Consider the following 27,233-nt stretch of genomic DNA (forward strand, 5'->3'; position numbering starts at 1 on the left):
ATGTAAATGAGCCGAGCTCACTGTTTGTTAATAACTCTGTGGATTCATTGTTTCGGAAAACTATTAAACCTTGGCTATTAAACGGATGCAAACTTTGGATGCCATTCAAGTAATTTAAAATGATACTGTTGAAAATTCATCCAATATTGTAGTGGAATATTGCCAAAGTAAATGAGAAAGTTGGATTTCAGTGTGACAAAAAAAGCAAAAGATTTTGTTTTCGTTGGATGAAAGAAGATGACAGTTTAAACTGATTTTTTATTAATAACAGATATAAACCAGCTAGAGGAGTGCATAAACTAGATGCGATAATTAATTGCTTTTTTCTTTAATCAAGAGATTAAAAACCAGCAAAACATTATAGAATTATCGCTTAATGAAGATGAAAGTGTCCCATGTGTATTGTTTTCAATAAACTGATTATAGATGTTGATAAATGGGATACTGTGAGATGATTCACTAGAAATCATAGGGACGGAAAATTGTTATATCCTGATCATAGTTTCAGCCGGACTTCAGATCAATGCTAATGTTTGCAGTGATTTTTATATTATCAATATTTACAGAGATCTTTGTGACTGTTATATCACATATTATTCCATCTAAAACACTCGTTTTTACCTGAAGTGGTTGTTCTAGATTTACACTAGATCGATTAAAAGTTTCCTGCCAGTTAAAATATTAACGAATGGATGTTGTTGACTGTTTTATGGTCATAATTAGAAGTTGGAAATTTCGCTGTAAAGATTCTTAATGATTATGAATTGAATTGAAAAAGGCAGTAATTGTACAAAAATGGTAAATTTTTATCCACAAGGTTAGGCGACTTTTAAGGAGCAGTTTAGGAAGTTGTCTCCCTTGCTTTTAATATACTGCTGATCTGGCGATGTGTATAGGTGTAATTAGTTTTGTCTGGAATTTTATTGAACTGAATTGGAATTTATGATAGCAGATGAAAATGCATAATTGTTACTGACGTCATCCGTTGGTATTTAATATTATATTAACAGTTGTTTTGGTAATACACAGTTAGATAGAACAGTGAATTACACTGTTGTTAAAGTACTTTTTGTTGTACATTCTGATTGAAGTCTTTCGAAACCTTAAACTGAATATAATAGTTGGAGATCGTTAGCTCTAATTAGTTTTAAAGTTAGTTAAGTGAATGTATAAAAACAGTTTAAGGAGGCAACATTAGTGTAAGAGTGTATAGTTTAAGATGTGACGATTTCAAAAATGTTTAAAACTTGATAAGTGAGAAGTATTCATGAAGATATCTTGATGGAAGTTTGGGGTATTCAACGTTATTGATAACATTACTTTTTTGTGCCGTTTGCTGCAATATTTTACTAGTTATTATATAAGTGGCTATGTTGGAAGAATTCAGACAATTTTAAGGACTATCATTCATTGAAGTGTTAAATTAACTGAACTGAGAAATCAAGTAGGATGAAATTTTGTATTCCAAATTGTGTGGATGGGAGTTTGTGTTCTAACGGGGCAACCACACCTGGTAGCCAGCAGACAACTCCTATTGAAATTTTTAAAGGTAAGTGTGTCAACTTTGTCATGGAATTTGCATTTAATTTACTAGAAAGAGAGAAGCAGCTGCTTAAATACCCAAAATGCTTAAAAGAATTCTGGTTCATGACAATAGAAATTTTAAAACAATCTAATTCTTTTCTTTTGCCTAACCCTTAAAAAGGGAGGTAATTAGAAATGCTATTGAATATATTTTAATCATAGTTGCATATTTTAAGATATACTCTGCTAAATTTGTTAGGTTTCATGCTTTTGCTTTGTAACCTGATTTACATATTGTATTTGTGCATCACATTTTAAAAGAGTGCGCACAGAGCCTATGATGTACTGATGCAAGAAGATTATAAAATTTTTGCTAGATAAACATTTCTGAAGTCTAAAACTAGTGTTTAAAATTACATTAATTACCAGGGTTGCCTGCTTCAGTTTTAACAATATTCTGTATACTCATGGTCAATTCAGTATTGTATCTGAGCTCACAAATTTACCTGACTAAGTGGTGGTAGGTTTGATCCACAATCAGGATAAAAGCTCTCAGTGATGGCAGAAGACTTATAGTGCTCCACTGTAGGTTTATGTGAGGAAGTTATCAGCTGCTTGCTTGGGAACAAGTTAGCACCACTGCTAGAGAATCAGGGAATACTAGCTCACTTAACTAAATGACATTCAAGTGACTGAATAACTGGTGAAAAATGATGTTAAAGATGGTCAGTAACATTTAAGCAACATTTTGTGAATTTTTATTCTGTTAGAGATTTATTGAAGGAGCAAAAAGACCCATTACATAGTTAGATTTTTACCGGAATATTGTGTTCTTGCTTTATAAAAATATTATACTTACCTCTACCGCTCTTAATACGAAAGTCATTTAAAAAGCTGAGTTAATTTCTTAAGATTTCGGTATGATTTCTAGTTTTGCATTTGTACGTATTTGATAGATATACAGATATTATAACCATCTGAACCAAAATTCAAGTTTTAAAACTGCTTAAATTATAGCTTAGGAACTTGATAACTTCCAATCTGCCTTGGTTTTACAGCTTAAAGAGAGGTTACTACTTAGAAGTTTACAAACTTGCATTTCAAATGGATTTTGGCAAAATATATGCAGGCTGACTACTACCAAATCAAATGTAAGCCTATGCAGGTCTAAGTCACAAGTAGTCTAAATGTAAATAGTCCCTTATTTTTTTCCTTCCCTGTGTTTCAATATGTATGGGATGCATTCTATCAAAATCAACATGTTTTTATCACAATTCTAGGTGAAAAATGGCAGCATAAAAACTTTATCTCAAAAAGAGACATAAAAAGAAGCAAAAAGGAGTGAATTCAGAGTATTTAATGAATTAAGTGTATAGCTTTCTTTTATCAAAGTTAACACCGGTTTTTCTTCTTCTGTAGTAGTGATAATGTTCTTCGTGGGAGTGTATGAGCAGAAATAGATGAAGACATTACAAAAAAATCCATAACGTATCGAAAATTGCACTGACCATCTTTTAATTTCATCTCCTGCAAAAAAAGATAATGTAATATTTGTCTGCCTTTAACAGTCAGCCTCAGCAACATTCAGGTTGTCGTCTGCAACTGATCCTGTGATAAACGACATTATACTGAAAACATCGGACACGATTATCTTCAAAATAACTTAATATGGAAATATGACAATTACGTCTTTCCTTATTTGGCAAGGAACTGACAAATCGTGCCAGAAGTATTTTACAGTGGATATTTTATGAGCCATCCATCTCTAAGTGTCTGTCCAGTTAGACCTATGATAAATTGTCAATGCGTGTAATAGGTTATTTCCAGCGGCAGCATCATATTGATTCGGAAGAACTGTCTTGGGCAAGATTTTTGTTGTCCTTAGTAAAGAGGCGTAGAAGTAATTGAAACGTGCTTGTAACATCGTTAAATAATACAGATGAATATTATTATTTTGAGAGAGATTACCAGAAAAAAATTTGGGAAAAATGTTAATTTTTATTCTGGAGTCTGCACAGTTTTTGAGTTATGTCCAGGATTAATTCAAACGTTTTTTAGCTCACCTGAGCTCGGGTGAGTTTTTGTGATCGCTCAATGTCTGGGGTCTGTCATCTGTCTGTCTGTCAACATTTAGCTTGTGTATGCGATACAGGCTGTATTTTTCGATTGATCTTCATAAAAATTTGTCAGAATGATTATCTTGATGAAATCTAGGCCGAGTTCGAAAATGGGTCATCTGGGGTCAAAAACTAGGTCACTAGGTCAAATCAAAGAAAAACCTTGTGTATGCGATAGAGGCTGTATTTTTCAATTGATCTTCATGAATTTTGATCAGAATGATTACCTTGATGAAATCTAGGCCAAGTTCGAAAATGGGTCTTGTGGGGTCAAAAACTAGGTCACTAGGTCAAATTAAAGAAAAACCTTGTGTATGGATAGAGGCTGTATTTTTCAACTGATCATGAAATTTTGTCAGAATGATTGCCTTGATAAAATCTAGGCCAAGTTCGAAAATGGGTCATGTGGGGTCAAAAACTAGGTCACTACATCAAATCAAAGAAAAACCTTGTGTATGAGATAGAAGCTGTATTTTTCAACTTATCTTCATCAATTTTGGTCAGAATGATTGCCTTGATGAAATCTTGTCAAGTTTGAATATGGGTCATCTGGGGTCAAAACTAGGTCATTAGGTTAAATCAAAGGAAAACCTTGTGTATGCAATACGGGCTGCATTTTACACCAGATCTTTATGAAATTTGATCAGAATATTTGTCTGGATGAAATCTAGGAAGAATTTGAATATGGGTCATCTAGGGTCAAAAACTAGGTCACTCGGTCAAATTAAAGAAAAACCTTGTGTACACAATAGGAGCTGCATTTTACACTGGATATTCATAAAATTTAGCCAGAATGATTGCCTTGATGAAATCTAGGTCAAGTTAGAATATGGGTCATCTGGGGTCAAAAATTAGGTCACTAGGTCAAATCAAAGAAAAACGTTTTGTATGCAATAGAGACTGTATTTTTCAATTGATCTTCATGAAATTTGATAGGAATGATTGCCTTGATCAAATTAAGGTCAAGTATGAATATGGGTCATCTGGGATAAAAAACTAGGTCGCTAGGACAAATCAAAGAAAAACGTTTTGTATGCGATAGAGGCTGTATTTTTCAATTGAGGTTGATGAAATTTGGTCAGAATGATTGTTCGAATGTAGGTCATCTTGGCTCAAAAACTAGGTCACTAGGTCAAATTGAAGAAAATACTTGTTTACACTTAAGAGACCATATTTTTGGTCCAATCTTAATGAAAATTGGTCAGAATATTTGTTTCCATTAAATCACTAGGTCAAACATGTTTACACTGTTATGGTATGTTTCTCAGGTGAACGACCTAGGGCCGTCTTGGCCCTCTTGTTTGTTTGTCTTTGTAAGTTTACAAAATTGGAATGAATTATTAACATTTCCCAAAGAAATATATACAGTATTTTTTTTTATAATTTCATTCATATTCTTCAACAGGCATGTTCTTTACTTCAGTTACAGTTTAGTCATACTATGAATTATTTGTTTCTTAGATAACATCATTTTCCATCTACAGTCCAGTTAACATCAGTGTTCCTGGATTTCATACCAATACTGACTTGTTCTCCACACGCAAGTTACAACTTCCCCACATGAATTAGAGATGGAGCCTTTGATTGACATCAGATGTGTTACCTTTTGGTCAGAGGACATATTGATAACGCTGTCAAGGCTCAAACTCCCATCCTCTATATCCATAGTCTTGTTATCTGCATGACTACTATCTTACAGTGCAGTCTCACGTAGAGTTAGAACTCCCCTCCCAACCTCTATATCCATAGTCTTGTTATCTGACTACTATCTTACTGTGCAGTCTCACGTAGAGTAAGAACCCCCTCCCAACCTCTTTATCCATAGACTTGTTATCTGACTACTATCTTATGGTGCAGTCTCACATAGAGATAGAACCCCGTTCCAACCTGTATATCCATAGTCTTGTTATCTGACTACTGTGTTACTGTGCTGGCTCACATAGAATCCGCCTTCCAACTTCTGTATCCATAATCTTGTTTTTTGACTTCTATGTTACTGAGCAGGGTCACTTAGAACCCCACTTCCAACCTCTATATCCATAGTCTTATTCTTCTGACTACGGAGTTACTGTGCAGTCTCACATAGATTCCCTCTCCCAACCTCTATATCCATAATCTTGTTTTTATGCCCCTGAAGGTGGGCATATTAAAATCGCACTGTCCGTCCGTGTGTGTGTCTGTGCGTGCGTGCGTGCGTCTGTTCATGTAAATTCTTGTCTGGGCTGTAACTCTGCCATCCATGAAGGGATTTTGAAATAACTTGGCATAAATGTTCACCATAATGAGACGAGGTGTCTTGCAGAAGACTCGGACCCCTAGCTCCAAGGTCAAGGTCACACTTAGAGGTCAAAGGTTAACAGGGACTGTTTCGTGTCCGGTCCTATACTCTGCCATCCATAAAGGGATTTTGAAATAACTTGACATAAATATTAACCATAATGAGACAACGACTATCATGCACAAGACTCAGACCCCTAGCTCCAAGGTCAAGGTCGCACTTAGAGGTTAAAGGTTAACATGGTCTGTTTCTTGTCCGGTCCATTACTCTGCCATTGATGAAGGGATTTTAAAATTACTTGGCATAGATAATCCCTATATTGAGATGACATGTCATGTCCAAGACCCAGACCACTAGCTCCAAGTATGGAGTATGCTCCGAGACATTTGTCACCAATAGTGACAGCTCTTGTTTGACTACTGATGTTACTGAGCAGGGTCACTTAGAACCCCCTTCCATCCTCTATATCCAGCTACGATGTTACTGAGCAGGCTCACATAGAACCCTCCTGCTAACCTCTATATCCATACTCTTTAATTCTTCTGACTACGATGTTACTTAGCAGGTTCACATAAAAACCCCTAAAAGATTGATGTTTGTGCAGTGAATCATTTTTTATTCTCATTTATACAGGAAAACATGGTTATCTATTATTCATATTGAGAAATGCATTATTCATGAATTTGAAATCTATACCCATTTGCAAACCTTGTTTTTTTATTAAAATTAGACGGTTTTGAATTTTAAATTCTGCATTTTCATTGCTCTCTATGTTTGCCAAAATATTTAGGTTGTTTTGCATTAAGCTCATCAAGAAATTGTCAGTTTGAAACTCTTTAAGTTTGTTCAAGTGCATGTTTGTGCACAGCATATTTATCTTTAAAGGAAAAAAGTCTTGGGTATATACGTAGTTATACAGGACTGTTATTTCATTTTGTCACGTTTTGTATTGCAAAAACTTTTTCGGTCTGGGGCAGATGCACTTGTTTAGAGATTATTAAAGACATTGCAGGTCATTAATATTTCACTTGTTTCGATCTGCGGAATGTGGGGCATTTGTCATCTTGCAATGGAGTAGTTGCAAACTATATTCTAACAAATGTGCTGGAGGAAAAATAAATTTTTAAGAGCAATGCAGATGAACAGAACTGTTACGGTGTAATAAAACCTCTCTTAACCGACACCTCAGTAAAGTGAACACCTCCCTTTCCAGGCATACGCGCACATCAGATAAAATAGGTAGTGGTACAACATCTTCTCTACAGCACTGTTTTCTGTAGAATAGTTGGACTTGTCATTTTTTCTTTCGATTTTTAAGACAAGTGCTGCTATTAGACATTGAGATATGTTGCGTCATCTACTGTTGACATTATACGTGCACATGCTGCACAAATGAATCATACAGGCAGTATTACTCAGTTATTTTAAACACGGCGTCTCAGCTCGTGCAGCTGTCAGATCATATAATAGCGATGATAAATGAGTTCGAAAGACAACAGAGGGTCTTAAATAAAGTCTCAAAAATCAATAAAGATATCGGTGAAAATGAAAGAAAATGTCAGATATTTGATATTTTTTGTTTGATTTATTTGGAGATCTACGCTTTTAGGTATTGTTGTGGATTCAGTTATTCTTAGCATTTATATTGGAATTGGAAAAAAAAACAACAAGACAATCCGTTCTCCAAACATGGAACTCTCTACGGAAAGACAATAATGGCCAACACTATCAATATGTTGAATAATGGTCTTAATTATGGTTTTAGGGTAATAGAGATTGATGGCTAATTAGTTATAATTGATAAGATAGGTAATTGGCCTCAACAGGGTATCTTATTGGGCTATAATCAGGCCTTATTTGGATATTTTGTGTTTACTGTTGAAGGTATTTGTATAATGTTTTCATTGAAAGGTACCCAGGGGAATGTTTCTGTTATGGATTTTGTTTTCTAGCATTGTGTTATTGTTCTGTTGTTCGGAAGATTTCATGTAATATTTTGTAAATGATACTGTGACATCATTCTGTTTGTCTGACCTGACAATAGGTCATGGTGGCACTATACTTTTAGTAGGATCTTATAATGCAATCCTTATTACTTTTGTTTTATTAGACAATTTCAATAAAATAATAGATAAATAAAAATAAAATGCCGAGTATATTATTCAGTTTTATTCAACAGGCTTAATTATTCAGTGTGGAAATACACAAAATGTAATATTCTTTTTAGCCCACCATCATCAGATGGTGGGCTATTCAAATCACTCTGCGTCCGTGGTCCGTCGTCCTTCCGTCCGTCCGTCCGTCCTTCCGTCCGTTAACAATTTCTCGTTATCGCATCTCCTCAGAAACTACCAGGGGGATTTTGACCAAACTTTGTCAGAATGATGTATTGGTACCCTAGTTGTGTCCCCCTGAAAATCAGACTGGTTCAACAATTTTTTAATGAGTTATGGCCCTTTGTTTATTTCTATAATTTACATAGATTTATATAGGGAAAAACTTTGAAAATCTTCTTGTCCAAAACCACAGAGCCTAGGGCTTTGATATTTGGTATGAAGCATCATCTAGAGGTCCTCTACCAAGATGATTCGAATTATTTCCCTGGGGTCTAATATGGCCCCGCCCTGGGGGTCACATGGTTTATATAGACTTATATAGGGAAAAACTTTGAAAATCTTCTTGTCCAAACCACAAAGCCTAGGGCTTTGGCATTTGTATTGTAGCATCATCTAGTGGTTCTCTACCAAGTTTGTTCAAATTATCCCCCTAGGGTCAAATATGGCCCAGCCCTGGGGGTCACATTGTTCATATAGACTTCTATAGAGAAAAGCTTTTAAAATCTTCTTGTCAATAACCTACAACATTCAAAATTTGGACCGCATGTATGGTTTTGAGTGGCAAGATGAACCTTGACATGAGTTGACCTTGATTTTGACCTAGTGACCTACTTTCACATTTCTGTAGCTACAGCCTTCAAATTTGGACCACATGCATAGTTTTGTGCTCTGAAAAGAACTTTGACCTTGACATTGACCTAGTGACCTACTTTCACATTTTTGAAGGTACAGGCTTCAAATTTGGACCACATGGATAGTTTCGTGTTCTGAAATGAAATTTGACCTTGATTTTGACCTAGTGACCTACTTTCACGTTTCTCAAGCTACAGCCTTCAAATTTGGACCACATGCATAGTTTTGTGTACCGAAACAAACTTTGACCTTTACATTGACCTAGTGACCTACTTTCACATTTTTGAAGGTACAGGCTTCAAATTTGGAGCACATGCATAGTTCTGTGTTCCGAAATAAAATTTGACCTTGATTTTGACCTAGTGACCTACTTTCACATTTCTCGAGCTACAGCCTTCAAATTTGGACCACTTGCATAGGATTGTGTACCGAAACAAACTTTGACCTTGACATTGACCTAGTGACCTACTTTCACATTTTTCAAGCTACTGCCTTCAATTTTGGACCACTTGCATAGTTTTGTGTACCGAAATAAACTTTGACCTTAAGATTGACCTAGTGACCTACTTTCAAATTTCTCAAGCTACAGCCTTCAAACTTGATGCACATGCATAGTTTTGTGTACAAAGAACTTTGTCCTTGAAATTGATCTAGTGACCTACTTTCACATTTCTCAAGCTACAGCTTTCGAATTAGGACCACATGCACATTGTTGTGTATTGAAATGAAATTTGACCTTGAGCTAGTCAGTAAGTCTTGAAATTTGGAACACTCAAAAATGGCACATTGGTGGGCGCCAAGATCACTCTGTGATCTCTTGTTATCACATGTTAGCTTTTCCCAGCAGATTTTAACATCAAAATTTCTTATTTCTTTACCCATTAAAAGGTCAGTTTGAACATCGTCTGCAATAGTGGAAACGATAATCTAAAAATATTATACCAGAATTAAATGATGGCTTCATTTTACTACCACAATATTAAACATGTGATAAATAATAATTCTGTAACAGTAAATTTCATCAAAAGATGGTTAATCGAAAGTTATGACATTGCAGTGAACTGCTTCTTAGAATGTCAATGCAGTTCGCCACATTTGCACTGTGGCAGACAACTTATTTCCTGTTGTTTTTATTTCACAATTCCAGGGCCTAAGCACTTAAAAAATATAACTATAACAAATAAGAATTATTATCCAGTTTACAACATTTGCCAGAAAAATGTTTTTTGAAGATTGTAGTGTACGTGCATGTGAGTCTGAACTCACAAGGCCTTTGTTGTTGTTAAAAGTTCATATCTCTAAAAGACACTTGATACGGCTGTTTCACGACTCAGATTTTTCTAACCTGTTATATTGCATAATATTTTGAGGTCTTACTGTTTTTCATATTTGCCTTTCCAGTTGAAAAATAGGTCTCTTTAAAAGGGTATTCTAGTATTCTTTCCAGAAAAGAAAAATGGAATGTTACATTTCATAGCACTTTTCAAGTGTCGTCCTAACTAACATACATAGGTCAAGTTAGCGGAATGAATGAATGAGTTGGGTTTTACGGTAAACCGACCCAAAAAGGTCATATATCGCCGATCAAGTTAGCGGAAGCATGATAGTTATGCATACAGAGGGTAAAAAAAAGAAGAAAAATCTAAGCATGTAAGAAGAATTAGAGAAATAGTGTTTTTACAACAGTTTCGAGGATTTTATATGTTATATTTTTGTCCACAGCAACAAAGGAGACCGGTGTATCCCTTTGATGAAAATGAATATTTTCTGAAAATTTAAAAAAGATGCGATTGTTCATGTTTTCTAATTGTCAAGCAAAATGCTTTACGTGTTTGTTGTCATTTGGTCGTCATATATTGGAAATTACATGCACAACTGCATGAACTTACCAGTATGAATGATGCAACATTAATGTTCACAAATTAAAGGAGATAAAATGTTCAGGTGAAATTTGGCTTCAGGTGAGATTTTTGTTCATTTTTTGGATTTTGTATATATAAGTCGGTGAAATATACTTTGACTTTTTTTTCGAAGATTTCAGACTTTCCATGTGGCGCACACATAAAAATCTTTGAAAGGGAGATAATCTTTAACCTACAAGCAAAGTAATATGATTAAAGGCATCATAAAAGTATTATTTCATGATCTTATCTTATACAATTTTTTTCTTATGAAAATAATAAACAGAAAGACATAAACATGTACTTACAAAAAATTTTGCTTAGAATATTTCATTCTTTTTCTGAGTCACCAGTTTTTAGATTAAAATACCTGATTTTCACAATATCTGGCTTCTTGACAGTCTCAGTTTCTTAGATTAAATTTGGGTTATTTTATTATATAGGTTTCTTGTGATTGAATAGTAAATCACTACTGGCTCAATTACTAGATATGATACTCCATTACTTGATATAATCATTACAGCCCCCATTACTGGGTATAATCACTACAACCCCTATTACTGGGTATAATTACTACAACCCCCATTACTGGGTATGATCACTACTGCCCCCATTACTGGACATAATCACAACAGCCCCCATTACTGGGTATAATCACTACAGCTCCCATTACTGGGTGTAAGATTTCACTACAACCCCTATTACTGGATATAATCACAACAGCCCCCATACTGGGTATAATCACTACAGCCCCCATTACTTGGTGGTCACTTCAGCCCATCTATTACTGGATATAATCATTACAGCCCCCATTACTTGGTATAATCACTACAGCTCCCATTATTGGGTATAATTCACTACAGCCCCCTTTTCTGGGTATAATCTCTACAGCCCCCATTACTGGATATAATCACTACAGCCCCAATTACTGGATATAATCACTACTGCCCCATTTACTGGATATAATCACAAAAGCCCCCATTACTAGATATAATCACAAAAGCCCCCATTACTGGATATTATAGTACTGTGAAAGATTATTCACAGCATTTGTTTGAAAATAGAATTTTATTACTTCTTTGCATGACAATAATAAAACAGCCTAAAATAGTTTATATCCTCTTCTATCAAATTTACAATCAATTTTACAATCTGCTGATTCTGGATTCAGTCCAGGAAATTCTTAAACTTTGGATGAATATTGATGATGTTTAAAGCAGTGGAATGCAAATACAATAAGAAACTTTACTGCTGGGTGGGGGGGGGAAGGGGGAACATTTTTTGATGCCCTGTATGTTCACCAAGAATGGAGTTTTGTACATTTTATAATTATAAAGACTTAAGGGAGCTTAGTTTTTACAATGAAAATATACTACAAGCTTCATAGTATTATCATTGTATGAGCCACGCCATGGGAAAATCAACATAGTGGCTTTGCGACCAGCATGGATCCAGACCAGTCTGGTCAGGATCCATGCTGTTCGCTAACAGTTTCGCCGATTCCAATAGGCTTTAAAAGCGAACATCATGGATCCTGACCAGACTGCGCGGATGCGCAGGCTGGTCTGGATCCATGCTGGTCGCAAACCCACTATGTTGGTTTTCTCATGGCACGGCTCATATTATTTCATTCGGTATCTTTCTTGGTGTTTGAGGAAGCAATGAAAAGAAAATAATTCTGTACAAAGCCAGAGAAATTACCAGTAACTCCAGTGCTGGTTTTAAAATTGAAAGCAGACTGAGGTACATAAGTATTGCATTCATCCCAGGAAATAATATACAGGTAGCATGCTGATATGGCTTTATTTTAAGGAGGAAAGAATCCAGAATTCTATACTGATAATATTTCTTGAGTTATGGCCCCTTCTTAAACTGTAACAACCTGTAAATGGATAGAAAGAATGGGCCCTGTATAATATAATTTTCATCATTTTGACATCATTATTATGTTCTTTTTGTTTAATTAGCTGTTTGTTTTTATTTTTATAAAATAATCATTATAAAAACAGTCAGTTGTCAAAATAAAGATGGAACAAAAAATAATTTAACCTGACACATGATCTTAATAAATTTATTTGGTTTCAAATATATGGATACAAATATAACCATTTAAAGTAAATAAATACCTAGTACCTGATTTACAATGTCTCGCCTACAGTCAGACTAGGGATGGCTTTGTGTTTGTTAATATAGAAGTTGGGAGTTGTATAGTAAAGAATTATTATGTCTTTAAATGTAAGATTTTACTATAAAAGGAAAGTAGGGATCAATACAACGTCTGTATTTACTTTGTCTTTAATTTACTACTCCTTTCCTATTGATAGAAATATCAGTTTGCCAGTCAACATGACATGCCATTTTCGTCATTTTTTGTCTGGAATTAAAGAACATGCAATCAAGCATATATTTTCATCCTGGTCTAAAAAAACACATTTTGACAAAGCCGTACTTAGAAAGCAGCATGGAATCCTAACAAAGGTTAAAATCTTGATGGTAAGATGCAGAAGATCAGTGCTACCATACGGAATCTACCTCGGTCACAAGGATGCCATTATTCTTTGATTTGAATGTCATCAGAACATCTACAATAACAAACATTTACTCTGATATATAACTTAAAGGGTTGTTTATTTTGTATATTTCAGAAGCGAGTTTTTGTGTGCAAGCCAAAGCTGTGAGAGACCATTGTAACATCTATGACCCCAACTCACTTACCTTTAAAGATGGAGATCTCATAAAGGTTAGTAGTTTATACCATTTGTTAACTGACAGCACCATTCTTATTATACCAGTGGAACATCATTATATGCCCGAAGGGACATATTATGGTATGACGCAGGTGTCTGTCCATCCGTCCGTTCGTTAGCAATTCAATGTCCACTCTGTAACTCTTGAACCCCTTGAAGGATTTTGAAGAAACTTGACACAAAATGTTCACCACATCAAGTCGACATGCAAAATATATATTTTGGATGGCTCGCTTCAAGGTCAAGGTCACACAAGGGTCAAAGGTCATATGACTTTGTTTCGTGTCAGCTTTGTAACTCTTGAACTGCTTGAAGGATTTTAAAGAAACTATGTACAAATGTTCACCACAATCAAGAAGACATGCAGAGCATATATTTTGGATGGCTCGCTTCAAGTCAAGGTCACACTTAGGGGTTAAAGGTCATACCTTTGTGCGTATGTTGCTCCGCATTACAGTGCTCTTGTTTTAAACTTGTTACTAAGTTTAAGAAGCTTCATTTGCTCTAAGTTATATTGAAATGTGAGTGTGCAGGTTTTCTGTCAGTTGAGGAAAGTCTGTTCAGTGCTTTGTTGTAGACAGTGACATAATGTTTCTCAGTTTGTATTGGATAGGGGGTGCATAAATTCACAAGCTTATGAGGGGTAATACTGTATTTTTCCAAGCTTTTCAAGGAGATAAGTTAGGAAGAAAAACTTTTTGTCATGGGTTTCATTGTAATGTGCGGGGAGTCATCCCTTAGATTACCAGATTGGTCCTTTAATGTGGAACAGGTTACGATTGGTAATGTGACATACCTTTAGAAAATTATTATCAGCACCTTATTGTGACCCCAGATTTAAAGTTTAGAACATTAACAGCTACAAGATAGAGAGAGTGTGTACATATTAGGTTTGATAACAATACAGTAACCAGGGCAGAGACAAGAATGTTGATGGTCTGTAAACATAATCATGTTGATAACATTTAGCTGTGAAACCAATAAATTTGTCCAGTATTTGTAATTTACGAAATTGATACCCCAAAACATTTCCTGTTTAGGTTACACTCTACCAATTCAATTCCTTATTTATTTCATATTAATAACAAAACATTCAGACCTTATTTTCAGCACTTTAGAGCATTTCAATGATATGAAAACCATATATGGTCATTTAGTATAACATGTCTTCTTATCAAAAATAGAAAAATATTCACATGTTATGTTGAATATAAGAAAAATAATCTGTTCTGAGAAACATCACCCTCTAAAAATGCCCCCATGAAAACAGCCGTTTAGCAGTTACGCGTAGGTAGACATTTTTCGCAAAGAATAAAACTTATTCCAAGAAATTTACAATGAAAATGGTCTAGATCTATTCTCAATACTATAAGCAATAAACATAAGCCAAAAATTTAACTGTCACCTCCTCATGTCACTCATTATACCAGATTTCATCCATAGCATGGAACTACATTTTGGACTACTTCACATGTAACACTGAGTAGTCACTTCCGGTTTGGTGTAATCCGTCCTTAAAGAAACATTTTTCATACTCAAAATGTGTTATTTTCACTTAAATTGTACCAGTAACCTAAATGCATGAAAAAAATACCAGTTTCAGTTTGATACAATCAATTTTCAAGGTTTTATGGCTTTTTCAGTAACGTATGCTAGCGCGCCAAATTTCCGGGAAAAAAGCTGTCGCGACATCATTTTTGACCACTTTTCCTTGCTTGAGCTTATTTTTGCCATATTTTATCAAGTTTTACCATAAACTGCACTCAAATCACACACTGTTACTGTAAAATATACCCAAACTCACCCCTGACACCTAAAACATACCAATATTTAGTCAATGAATATGCATTTTTTGAAAAAAATACACCCAAAACAGTGATTTTGAAATATTTTTAGTTTTTCTTCTTTTTCTCTGCTAAATTGCACTGAAATTGTCATCTTCTATCATAATCTGGCCAAACTAGCCTGTTTACAGCCACATCTAAACAAGTTTAAATTATTACCCCTGCACAACTTACAGGTTACACTCTACCAATTCAAGTCCTTATTTATTTCATATTAATAACAAAATATTCAGACCTCATTTTCAGCACTTTAGAGCATTTCAATGATATGAAAACCATATATGGTCATTTAGTATAACATGTCTTCTTATCAAAAATAGAAAAATATTCACATGTTATGTTGAATATAAGAAAAATAATCTGTTCTGAGAAACATCACCCTCTAAAAATGCCCCCATGAAAACAGCCGTTTAGCAGTTACGCGTAGGTAGACATTTTTCGCAAAGAATAAAACTTATTCCAAGAAATTTACAATGAAAATGGTCTAGATCTATTCTCAATACTATAAGCAATAAACATAAGCCAAAAATTTAACTGTCACCTCCTCATGTCACTCATTATACCAGATTTCATCCATAGCATGGAACTACATTTTGGACTACTTCACATGTAACACTGAGTAGTCATTTCCGGTTTGGTGTAATACGTCCTTTATTGGCCTTAGCGGAAAAATGCAAAAAAGGGAGACAAGTACTTCTTACATGTAAATTTGATTCTTGTTGTAGTTATTTCCCTTTGATATTAGAATGAGAAGGTAATTGAGTACTCATCTTGGTGGATATTTATTTATTGATTGATTTTCATCCTGATATACCGGTAAGTGTAATTTTAGCTTGCACTTGCCCATGGTGAATTTTGAATTCGGCTAGCATTGATCTGTACCTGAACAATGAAATGATTTCAGGCAATTCTAGAAAGACAAAAATATGGTTGTCAAATGCTTTTCTAGTGGAGTGGGTCTGAAAGATTGCAGTTGTTTTTCCTGCTCTTTCAAATTATGTCAGGGGAAATAAATTGAAAAGCATGTTGTTTCAAAACAATCTTTAACATTTTATTGTATTAAATAATAGAATTATTTCTTTCACTATAAATTATGAAATATAATTAATTATTATGAAATATAATTTCATAATTTTCTCTATGTTATAACTATACAAAAAATAATAGAATTATTTTTTTCATTCAATGAACATTTTTGTGTCAGTTTTAACAGAATCCTTGCTGCCTTGCAGCCACTAAAATATGAAACCATATTTTGGCCATTTATACGCTTTGAATAGTCGTACATTTAATTAACCCATAGCCTGCTGGCGGCAAGTGATTTTGCCTTTGCGACCAGTACAGACCAAGATCAGCCTTCACATCCGTGCAGGCTGATCATGGTCTGCACTGTTCGCTATTCAGCAAGAAAATTTTCAGTGAACATCCCTTTGAATAATAAGTGGTGCTGCCCAATTTGAATGATGGACTAGTCCATTTTAGAAATTTAGCAGGGTAAGGGTTAATATCTTTGATACAAGAGCCCAGGTATTTTAACTACTACAAAATATACATTATCTTGATTGATTTAGCAGCTGGCTTATAATGCACGGACATCACAAGAACACACACTCACACGCCCAGTATGCACCCAGCAGGAGTCCATACTTGCAGTATGTCCAGTGAGATAAAAATCTCCTGCTGGAGTGCAAGTATCTATCTCACCCTACACATCTTGTCTTGTTAGTAGTGGGCTGATAGTCAGTTAATAGCCAGGAAAATACAGTATAGTGCAGGAATGTGTGCTTGTACATCAACTTATTATATACATGACCAGGCATAATCAGGACTCCAGTTTGTGTTGTTTTTTGTTCCCATCTGGTGTCTCATCTAATCAACAGAAACGGTACAGGTATGCTGTCAGTCATAGAGATGCAGTAAAGTGCCTAAGAACTTTTTTGTTGTGGGATGTGGATGACATGTCATGCTTAATAAGGATTTATATATTAGTATTTGTGCTGTAAATTAATTTCCTGGAATCCCCCTTTCGACACCTTGGCTTTTATAGTGTCCACTAAGGCTGTGGATTAATTGAATGTGGATGTTATTCCATCATGTCCATGACTATTCAATGCTTCTATGATGTGTGAATTCATTCTGTGAGGATAGTTTCCTGGAATTGATGTCCAATGCTGTGTTCTGGAAAATGACATGTACAATTATACATGTCTCATTGAACACTGTGTGGTGTCTTGATTAAAGGATGTTTATATGGGTTTGTTAGGAAATTTCTTCTCTCAGTGTGAGACATTGTGAAGTCTGGTGACAGGGTTTTTCAGCTGTCTGAAACATACTCTTGTACTGCTACAGCTGTAAGGAGGGTGTGTGCTCTGACACAGTATTGTCTAGAAGTTAATTGCCATCACTGATTTCTGGGATTTGTAACTGTTTCTCAGGATTTATAGATTTTCTACAATGAAATGTTGACATAGTTTCAGAGAGTTGAGGATTATTCCTGATGTCTTTTAAAGCTTGTTTTTCATGTACTTCATCTTCGGTAGGGTGTATGACTAACTTAGCACCTTATCGGCATAATCAGTGACAGGCTTTCAGGAATTCTTCTCCATACACCTTGTGTCAGGGAAATCTTGGAATCATCAGAAAAACATAAAACTGTCGACACATGACATCAAGTTATTTCTAGGGTTTTGTTATTGTGTCTCACAACTGTGGCATTGAAATGGAATAAGTATTTTATTGTGCTGAAAAGACTTTTTATGTAGGTGTGAGGACAAAAATTGTGAATTATTTTGGAACATTTGTAACTGTGCAGTCTGGATTCTCAGGAAAAACATCATGTAAGTATAAGGACACACGTCACATTCTGGCGTATCTGTAAATGGTGCAAAGTTGTGCACAAAATGGTTATTGGTATATTTCAGCTAAGTATTGTGACACCTTTTTATGAGTGCAAACAATGAAAAGACTGACCAGGATAAAAAAAAGTTGTAAAAATAGGTGTAAGACCAACATAATCGACTATTTTTCTCATTTAGCCTGAAAAAAAATGTAAGAAAAAATAGATCAGAAGAAAGGAATTAATCTGTTGACCAGCTGTATGTCAGATTAACCCCATTTTCTATAGCTGTCAGAAATCAGACCTGTGTAAATGCACATCTGGATTGTAGTTTGGGCAATTTTCTGCCAACAAAACATGATTTATTATCACAGAGGAATGGAGGAATTTTGCTAAAACTGTTTGCAATTTTTTCCATTAGTCACAGCCCAAACAGACTAATGTAAAGAAAATATGGCACTAAGTTAACTGTCTCTGCTAATCCGATTAAGTATAGTCAAAGAGTGATGAAAAATTTAACACTTACCCAATGAACTTGTCAGTCTTTCAGTTTTAGACAGTACCATTAACTGTTAAAAGGGGTACTTACCAAAAAGGTACTGACTAAATCTCGGCGATATACAATGATATATGACCATTTTGTGTCGATTCGCTGTAAAACCCAACTCGCTCACTCACTACTGATTGAATAGCGAACAGTGCAGATCATGATCAGACTGCATGGATGTGCAGGCTGATCATGATCTACACTTGTTGCAAAAGCAGAACCAATCGTGTCCAGCATGATAAGGGTTAAGTATAGTTAAAGAGTGAAGAAAAATTTAAAAAGCAGTTCCTTTGTCTCAATAGCTGCATTATAAAATGATCATTTAATGCATATTTTTACTCTTTAAAAGCACATCCTTTATAAGAATGTAACAGACAATTTAGTGCCACAGCAGAAATTTACAAACATGTACAGTCGAATACCGTTACCTCGATATTCAAGGGACTGTAAAAATTGCATCGACGTATCCGAAGTTCGACGTAACGATATCGACTATCTGGGACTACTTTGTACTTGTGTCGGACGTCTATATTGTCATAATATCCAATGCATTTTCAAAGGGTTTGAAAGGGGAAAGAAATAATATAAAACGTAAATACGATTTTAATTTTATTGACAAATAAAACACCCTATTTAGATAGTACATACATACATACATACATACAACTTTTTAATTTTTCAAAAAATACGTGTAGACATTCGCATTTTTATTCCTTCTCTAAACAAGTCTGAATGTAGTGGTAATGTTCCTAGATGAGTAGTCATTTTGACTGTGCTTCGATAACGAAAATTTGCCAGTTAAATACGCATATTATTACTCAACCCTAAATGGCAGATTTTTACTCCGTCAGACAGAAAAAATATTTCATCCAAATTAGTTGTTATATTGGAAAACAGTTTGCCCGCTTGCACGCTGTTTTATAAGACTAATTATTGGAAATTAAATGCAAACGTCCTGACATTTATATTGGATTTAAAGATTTAATAACAAACACACAAACTAACTTGATTATGATTAATACATCGCTGGACAACAATAGGTTGATTTTCACACCTTACACATAACATAGATATTTTTTGACAAGCTGTGATATCGACGAAACCAGGTGTAAAAACAGTACAGGTAAGTTGACGGGACTGAAATATCTCATCGAGCTAAACAAAATATCAAGCTAATCATATCGAGGTAATGATAAATGATTACATTGAAATATATATAGGGAAAAATCGGGACCAACTAAAAGACATCGTGCTAACCGGAGTATCAAGCTAACCGATATCGAGGTAACGATATTCAACTGTATATTGATATTAAGTTGACATTCTTTAAAAAATCATTTATACATTTTTCCAGCTTTGCTCATGTACTGGAAATAAAAAAAAAGTTTGGCAGCATGCTCTGAAGAAAATCTACAGCCACATGAAACAGACACCATTATTTTTGCATCTCATGAAATTTTTGGTAGAAAAAATTCTCCTGCCCTTTTTTGGAGATGAAAACAAAGCTATATCGAATATGAAAACAAAGCTATATATTCATCAATACATATTTATTAGCTTTCATGAGGAAATATATCTCAGGGTACAAATGGCATATCCCAAGCGGGCAATGTTTTCATGATACTATACCATTGGAATTCTAATATTTAGGCAGATCAATATAATGGGGAGAAATAGAGCTTTGTTTTTGTGTTTCATCCATTTGTTATATTGAGCCAGTGTAAATTGGAATGTTTGTTCCTCATAGAGAGAGGGTAATGGACTGTTCAATCAGTGACCTTTCCTAAATATCACAGAATACTGCTGCAGATTAATAAGTTACATTGCAAGTTATACTGGTTTTACTGCTACATTCTGCCTCGCCTAGTGGTAGAGGGCCCACTTCCCTACTACTTTCTGCCTCGGTGGTTTAGTGTTAGAGGGCCCACTTCCCTCCTACATTCTGCCTTGGTGGTTTAGTGTTAGAGGGCCCACTTCCCTCCTACATTCTTACTTGGTAGCCTAGTGGTAGAGGGCCCATTCCCTGCTACATTCTGCCTTGGTGGCTTAGTGGTAGAGGGCCCATTCCCTGCTACATTCTGCCTTGGTGGCTTAGTGGTAGAGGGCCCATTCTCTGCTACATTCTGCCTTGGTGGCTTAGTGGTAGAGGGCCCACTGCCCTGCTACATTCTGCCTCGGTGGCTTAGTGGTAGAGGGCCCATTCTCTGCTACAATCTGCCTCGGTGGCTTAGTGGTAGAGGGCCCATTCTCTGCTACATTCTGCCTTGGTGGCTTAGTGGTTGAGGGCCCATTCCCTGCTACATTCTGCCTTGGTGGCTTAGTGGTAGAGGGCCCATTCCCTGCTACATTCTGCCTTGGTGGCTTAGTGGTAGAGGGCCCATTCCCTGCTACATTCTGCCTTGGTGGCTTAGTGGTAGAGGGCCCATTCCCTGCTACATTCTGCCTTGGTAGCTTAGTGGTAGATGGCCCATTTCCTGCTACCTTCTGCCTTGGTAGCTTAGTGGTAGAGGGCCCACTTCCCTGCTACATTCTGCCTCGGTGGCTTAGTGGTAGAGGGCCAATTCCCTGCTACATTCTGCCTTGGTAGCTTAGTGGTAGAGGGCTCATTCCCTGCTACATTCTTCCTTGGTAGCTTAGTGGTAGAGGGCCCACTTCCCTGCTACATTCTGCCTTGGTGGCTTAGTGGTAGAGGGCCCTGCTACATTCTGCCTTGGTAGCTTAGTGGTAGAGGGCCCATTCCCTGCTACATTCTGCCTCGGTGACTTAGTGGTAGAGGGCCCATTCTCTGCTACATTCTGCCTTGGTGGCTTAGTGGTAGAGGGCCCATTCTCTGCTACATTCTGCCTTGGTGGCTTAGTGGTAGAGGGCCTTGGTGGCTTAGTGATAGAGGGCCCATTCTCTGCTACATTCTGCCTTGGTGGCTTAGTGGTAGATGGCCCATTCCCTGCTACATTCTGCCTTGGTGGCTTAGTAGTAGAGGGCCCACTTCCCTGCTACATTCTGCCTTGGTGACTTAGTGTTAGAGGGCACTCTTCCCTTCTACATTCTGCCTCGGTGGCTTAGTGGTAGAGGGCCCATTCTCTGCTACATTCTGCCTCGGTGGCTTAGTGGTAGAGGGCCCATTCCCTGCTACATTCTGCCTCGGTGGCTTAGTGGTAGAGGGCCCATTCCCTGCTACATTCTGCCTTGGTAGCTTAGTGGTAGAGGGTCCATTCACTGCTACATTCAGCCTTGGTAGCTTAGTGGTAGAGGACCCGCTTCTCTGCTACATTATGCCTCAGTAGGCCCATTCCCTACTACATTCTGCCTTGGTAGCCTAGTGGTAGAGGACCCGCTACCCTGCATCATTCTGCTTTGTTTCAGCCTTATGGTAGTGGAACTGATTCAAATGTGATGGTTCTTGGTTCACTTCCTGGCCGAGTAATACGAAAGATGTGAAAAATGGAGGATATTTCTCAGCAAATCCAGTCAAAATCTAAACCAACATCAGTTACAAATGCCCATTTGCATTTTTATACGCTGAAAGGGGCATATTATGTTACGACACCGGTGTCTGTCTGTCCAACAACATGCAGAGCACATGTTTTGGATGACTCACTTCAAGGTCAAGGTCACAGTTCGGGGTCAAAGGTCATATGACTTTATTTCATGTTCGCTCTGTAACTCTTGAACTGCTTGGAGGATTTTAAAGACACTTGGCACAAATGTTCACCACATCGAGATGACATGCACAAAGCATGTTTTGGATGGCTCACTTCAAGGTTAAGGTCACACTTAGGGGTCAAATGTCATACCTTCTGGCGTACATTGCTCTGTGTTGCAGTGCGCTTGTTTGTTCATCCAGTGCTTTGTCATATCTATTTGATATTTTGAATGACAGCAGAATGATGTCAGTAACATTACAGTCATTGCCCCTGAATAACTCGGCATATATATTATAACAATTTCTGCAAGAAAATTATAGTACATTGAAATTATAAACAACATGTTTCCACCTAGCTTCCAAATAGGTATGAAATTGTGCATAGTGTTTACCAGCTGTCAGTTAAAGAGCCCATTAAGCACTGAATTAATTTTCATTATTTTTATAGAGGGAACAGGTGCATTGTGGGTATCTCTATCTGTGTTGTTGTCATGGTTTAATGTCTTTCAATTAACCTAGCATGAAGATCAAAGGAGAAATTGTACAAATAAAAATTTCTTGGACAGTTTAGATACTGCTGCAGATAAAACACAGTAATTAGTAGTAAAATTGATTGACCGCTTTATACAGAAAGACAAAATCTTTAAGGGGTCCGTCAGGATGTGGTTACATTTATTTGATTGATTTGTGTATCTTTTTGTAAGGAAACTTCACACTCTATGTTTTCTACTTAATTAACTTTGGCATTTAATAACTAGTGTCAAATTTTTTCTCAAAATTGAAAACTTATGGAAATGACTGTTAATCAGCTCATTGTGTACCTGTACCGCAAGTATGCTTTACTGGGTTGGACACAGTGTAGTCAGGTAAGGCATCACCTGTTGAATTATAGACTAGATAACTGCTCTAATGATGCTATTAATTAGGTAAGATAATACATTGATACAATCTAAATCATTATGTAAGACAAATAAATATCAAGTAAGTTTCTTTTGAAGATGTAAAATATATTCCTGTATAATCTGCTTCGGCTTAATTAATGGCAAAACAGCCAAGCTAGAACAGTTTAGCTGTTCTGGAATCAAAAGAAAAATAGGTTTTTTGGCTATTTCTTAAAAGTTGTGTTATTAGAGCTAGTCATCTCGGAGGATGGAGTATGCATAAAGTTTCAGAACAGTCCTTCAAATGGTGGCTGATGAATATAGATTTTCAAGCTTTTGACTTGGGTCACAGGCCTGGTCAATATTCTGTATCTGGAATTGATTTTTATAAACCTTAGTAGTCATTAGTGACAGGTGGTGGTCATCTCAAATAGGTGTGACTGTATTACATAAAAATCCCATATTTAAATGGGACCACCCACAAGCAGCTGCTGATTGATTTGTTTTGGTGTTGTATTGGATAACAAGGTTTTGATAGGTCAGATGTGATTGGTGGAGCCAGTGTTCCCTAGGGATTTCCTGGTTATATCAGAGTGTGTAATCAGCACTTTCAACTCACTGGTCAATTAATGCTAATGAGGCGTTGAGGACTGCTTCGGTGCTTGTTAACATCACTAACGATCTACTGCTGCAGTCTGTATAAAACAGGTGGAGTGATATTTAAATTGTTATAATTTTGATCAAATTGCAGAAATGAGCAGGTGAAGAACTTTTTTGAATTAATGAAATTGAAATTTGGAATTTACGGATGATGAATCTGCTGTGGTTCTTGCCAAAGTTTCATGAATAGTTGGTACATTTCAAGCAAAAATAAAACAGATATTAAGTGGTAGTTTCAAATATGGATTGTTTTCTGGAATCTGAGAGACAAAAGTAATTGAGCATTTAAAATAACTAGAATCTACAGGTATATAAATCTGACCAGGCCCTAAAATATGTACTAAATTAAGAAGATATTACTAGAGAAATTAATTAAAATGTCTCAAACAGGGGTTTCCACAAAACAGGGGTTGTAAGTTAGAGCCATGGTTCCTCCAACTAAAATTATTAACATTCAGATAAGGCTCATATGTATGGGTGCTTTACACCTGGCATGCTAAAGAACCTGGTAGGCTTCTGGAATTGGAGCATCTTCTGTATCTTGCACTGTCCTCCAACTAAAATTTCAGCCTTCTTGAGAAGTTTCCTGTATGGGTTGAAACTATAATTAAGGTAAAAAAAACACATCCACGTGGCATGGGCAGACCGCGAAACTTTTGTTACTGTATATAAATAAAGAGCAATAATAGTTCGCACAAAGCCCTCGAAATTAGTTTTTGAAACTAGTGCACATGCTTACTGATAATGATTGTATAGAAAATTTATTATGTATTATAAATATTATGTATTTTGGTTTCAGATAGTGGAACAGCGACAGGATGGTATGTGGAAAGGTTGTCTAATGAAAGACGGATGTATGGCCAAGCCAGGCTGGTTCCCAGCAGATCATGTTGTCCTTATAGACAATACAGGTAAGCAGGAAACCAAATATTGACAAGTAATGTACTAGTATAGGAGTCTGTATCCCCATATCTCAGAGGCATGTTGGCCAACTTGAACTGGTACCATATTGATTCTAATAAATACCACCTGTACTACATTTTCCAATAAGAGAAGCAGCACAAATTTGATAAAGAATAAATATGGTAGTTGGCAGTTAGAATATAAGATTGTAATGAAAGATTATTTATTAAGATGGCTAAGACAAAAACAGAAGTATTATAATCAGAGAAATTCCTCAGAATTATTTCATGAATAGCAAAAAAAATTGCATGTTTATGTGTAGATGTAGAGAATAAGCATGCTAAGTTTGTGTTGTCTTAAATTTCCACCATTGCCTTCAGTCCTATAGATATTATATTACTTTAAATAAATGTGGCTGTGTGTAATATCATGTAAATAAAAATTTTGTTTTTTGTTTGTTTAGTACTTGTTTTGCCATATCATTTTTCTGCGAAATTGACTTCCAGATATTGAAGGTGTATTTGTTGCAAACAATAAGAAGAAACAACATGTTTTAAATGGTTAGAATTCATTAATTATATGCATTTGTTTATGTAAATTAGTGCTAAACAATGATATGGTGTAAACAGGCACAAAAAAATGACCCAGTTTACACTACCAGAACAATCATGTACATTATGTTTTGCTTCATTTTCACCCTTCAGCCAATATGGTTGGTTCAGGCCTTTGTGCAAGATCAGTTTCTGTTTTTCGAAAATTGAATATACTGCAGTTTAAATTGGGTCTTTTTAGTTATTTTATTTCTTTAATTTTACATGTCATCTGTTTAGTTTGCTTTACATATATTATATTCTTCAGTTTTATTCTGTTTTCTTATAACACACATTTAGCAGGTAGAAAGAATGCACTGAGAAGTACTTCATCGTACACCACACCACCTCATACTCCAGACAAAATACCACCAAGATGTAACAGCTTTACGTACAATGGCGTACACCCGTCCCTGTCATCAAATCGTAGCTCGTATGGCAGCATAGGTCATGACGAGGCTTTCCCACCTCCTCCCTCCCCAACATGCATGTCCAAGTTCGAGCATGTCAATAGTTACGAAGGTGAGTTTCAAGGTCATGGAATGTATTTTCTCACGGTCATGATTGAAATCCAAGGTCATGCTGTGAAGGTTTAATTGAATAGAGACTTGACAATTACTTTAAAATCATTTAAGCATGTTTGTTCGTCTTTAGTTGAGTGCTTATGTCCTTTGTTTAATTGTTGTCTAACTACCTCTTTGTTGTATGAATAATGCATGTTGTATGCAGTAGTTGGTCTGAAAATTGTACTAGATATGCTGGGCCCCGTTTTACATCAAAATCTACAGGCTGAAATTCAGATATAGACTTAAAAATGTCAGATTTTCATTTTGCTTTTATATAGCTTGTAATAAAACTTATAGTGAATGTGCATTTTGAATACACAAAAAAGCTCTGCAAAATTTCATTAGTATAAATTTGCTATGAACAAAGTTATGACAAAATCAAAATTTGTCGGAATTTCAGTATTAAATTTCCGACAAAATGATGAATACTGATGAATACAGACTCAGGTCTAAGTCCTAATAGGACTTAGGTAAAACATTAATGATGATAAGGCACACTATTACTTGAAATATTTTAAAAAATATATTTTGTAGACCTCCCACCTCCACCAATTATTGTGACTGAGCCTCCGGAAGACTCATATTTTCAAGGTAGATCTTGATCTTTCAGATGTTTTGAATGAGTGTTATGCTTTCTGCATTGGTGATGGGACAAAAGGGTACTCATTAAGTGGGGTGTTTTTTAAAGACTTTTTATGGATATATAGATTTAATATTCAGTAACGATTTATTTTGGTGGTTAAGCACAAGCTATTTGCAGAATCAGTTTGAATAGGAGAGGAGTTTTGGGAGTTACATTTGCATTTTTGGAGAGGTGTGCATGAAAAGTAGGGTGTTTTTCTGCAGACTAAGTGAAAACTTAGAAAAACATATGAATCAGATCCCAAAAAGGTTGAAATTTAAAACTTGCAAGAGCTTTTTATGGGTATATAACATTACACATGTATATGTGTGGTCATTTTCATTGCGGTTGTCCAGGCATTTCCAAAAAAACAAGTATGCATCTATGGAAAAGGTTATCAGAGATTAACTATACCCTCTGTTTAAGATCAGTATAATGATGTAGCAAGAAGGAAAAGTTTGCTGATACTGTCTTCTTTCATTTGTGGAATTCTGCATTTGGAAGGCTACCATATTTACGTCTGCCTGGACTTGTATAAAGATATATATTATTGTCCAGGGAAAATCGGCCATGATGCAGAATAATGAGATATGCAAATATTTAAA

At 35.8% G+C, this 27,233-nt stretch overlaps 1 protein-coding gene across 1 annotated transcript in view; it reads left to right on the plus strand.

The window, feature by feature from the left end:
• Window positions 1-1,190: 1,190 nt before the first annotated feature.
• Window positions 1,191-27,233, plus strand: part of LOC123562450 (caskin-2-like) — a 65,190-nt gene continuing 39,147 nt past the window's right edge. The window contains 5 exon segments of the mRNA XM_053537530.1: window positions 1,191-1,549; window positions 13,435-13,529; window positions 24,747-24,858; window positions 25,741-25,962; window positions 26,541-26,597. Of these exon segments, the coding sequence (XP_053393505.1) occupies window positions 1,450-1,549; window positions 13,435-13,529; window positions 24,747-24,858; window positions 25,741-25,962; window positions 26,541-26,597 (586 nt within the window). The 5' untranslated portion in view covers window positions 1,191-1,449.

This window comes from Mercenaria mercenaria, chromosome 2, assembly GCF_021730395.1.
Source record: "Mercenaria mercenaria strain notata chromosome 2, MADL_Memer_1, whole genome shotgun sequence".
Taxonomy (NCBI): Eukaryota; Metazoa; Mollusca; class Bivalvia; order Venerida; family Veneridae; genus Mercenaria; species Mercenaria mercenaria.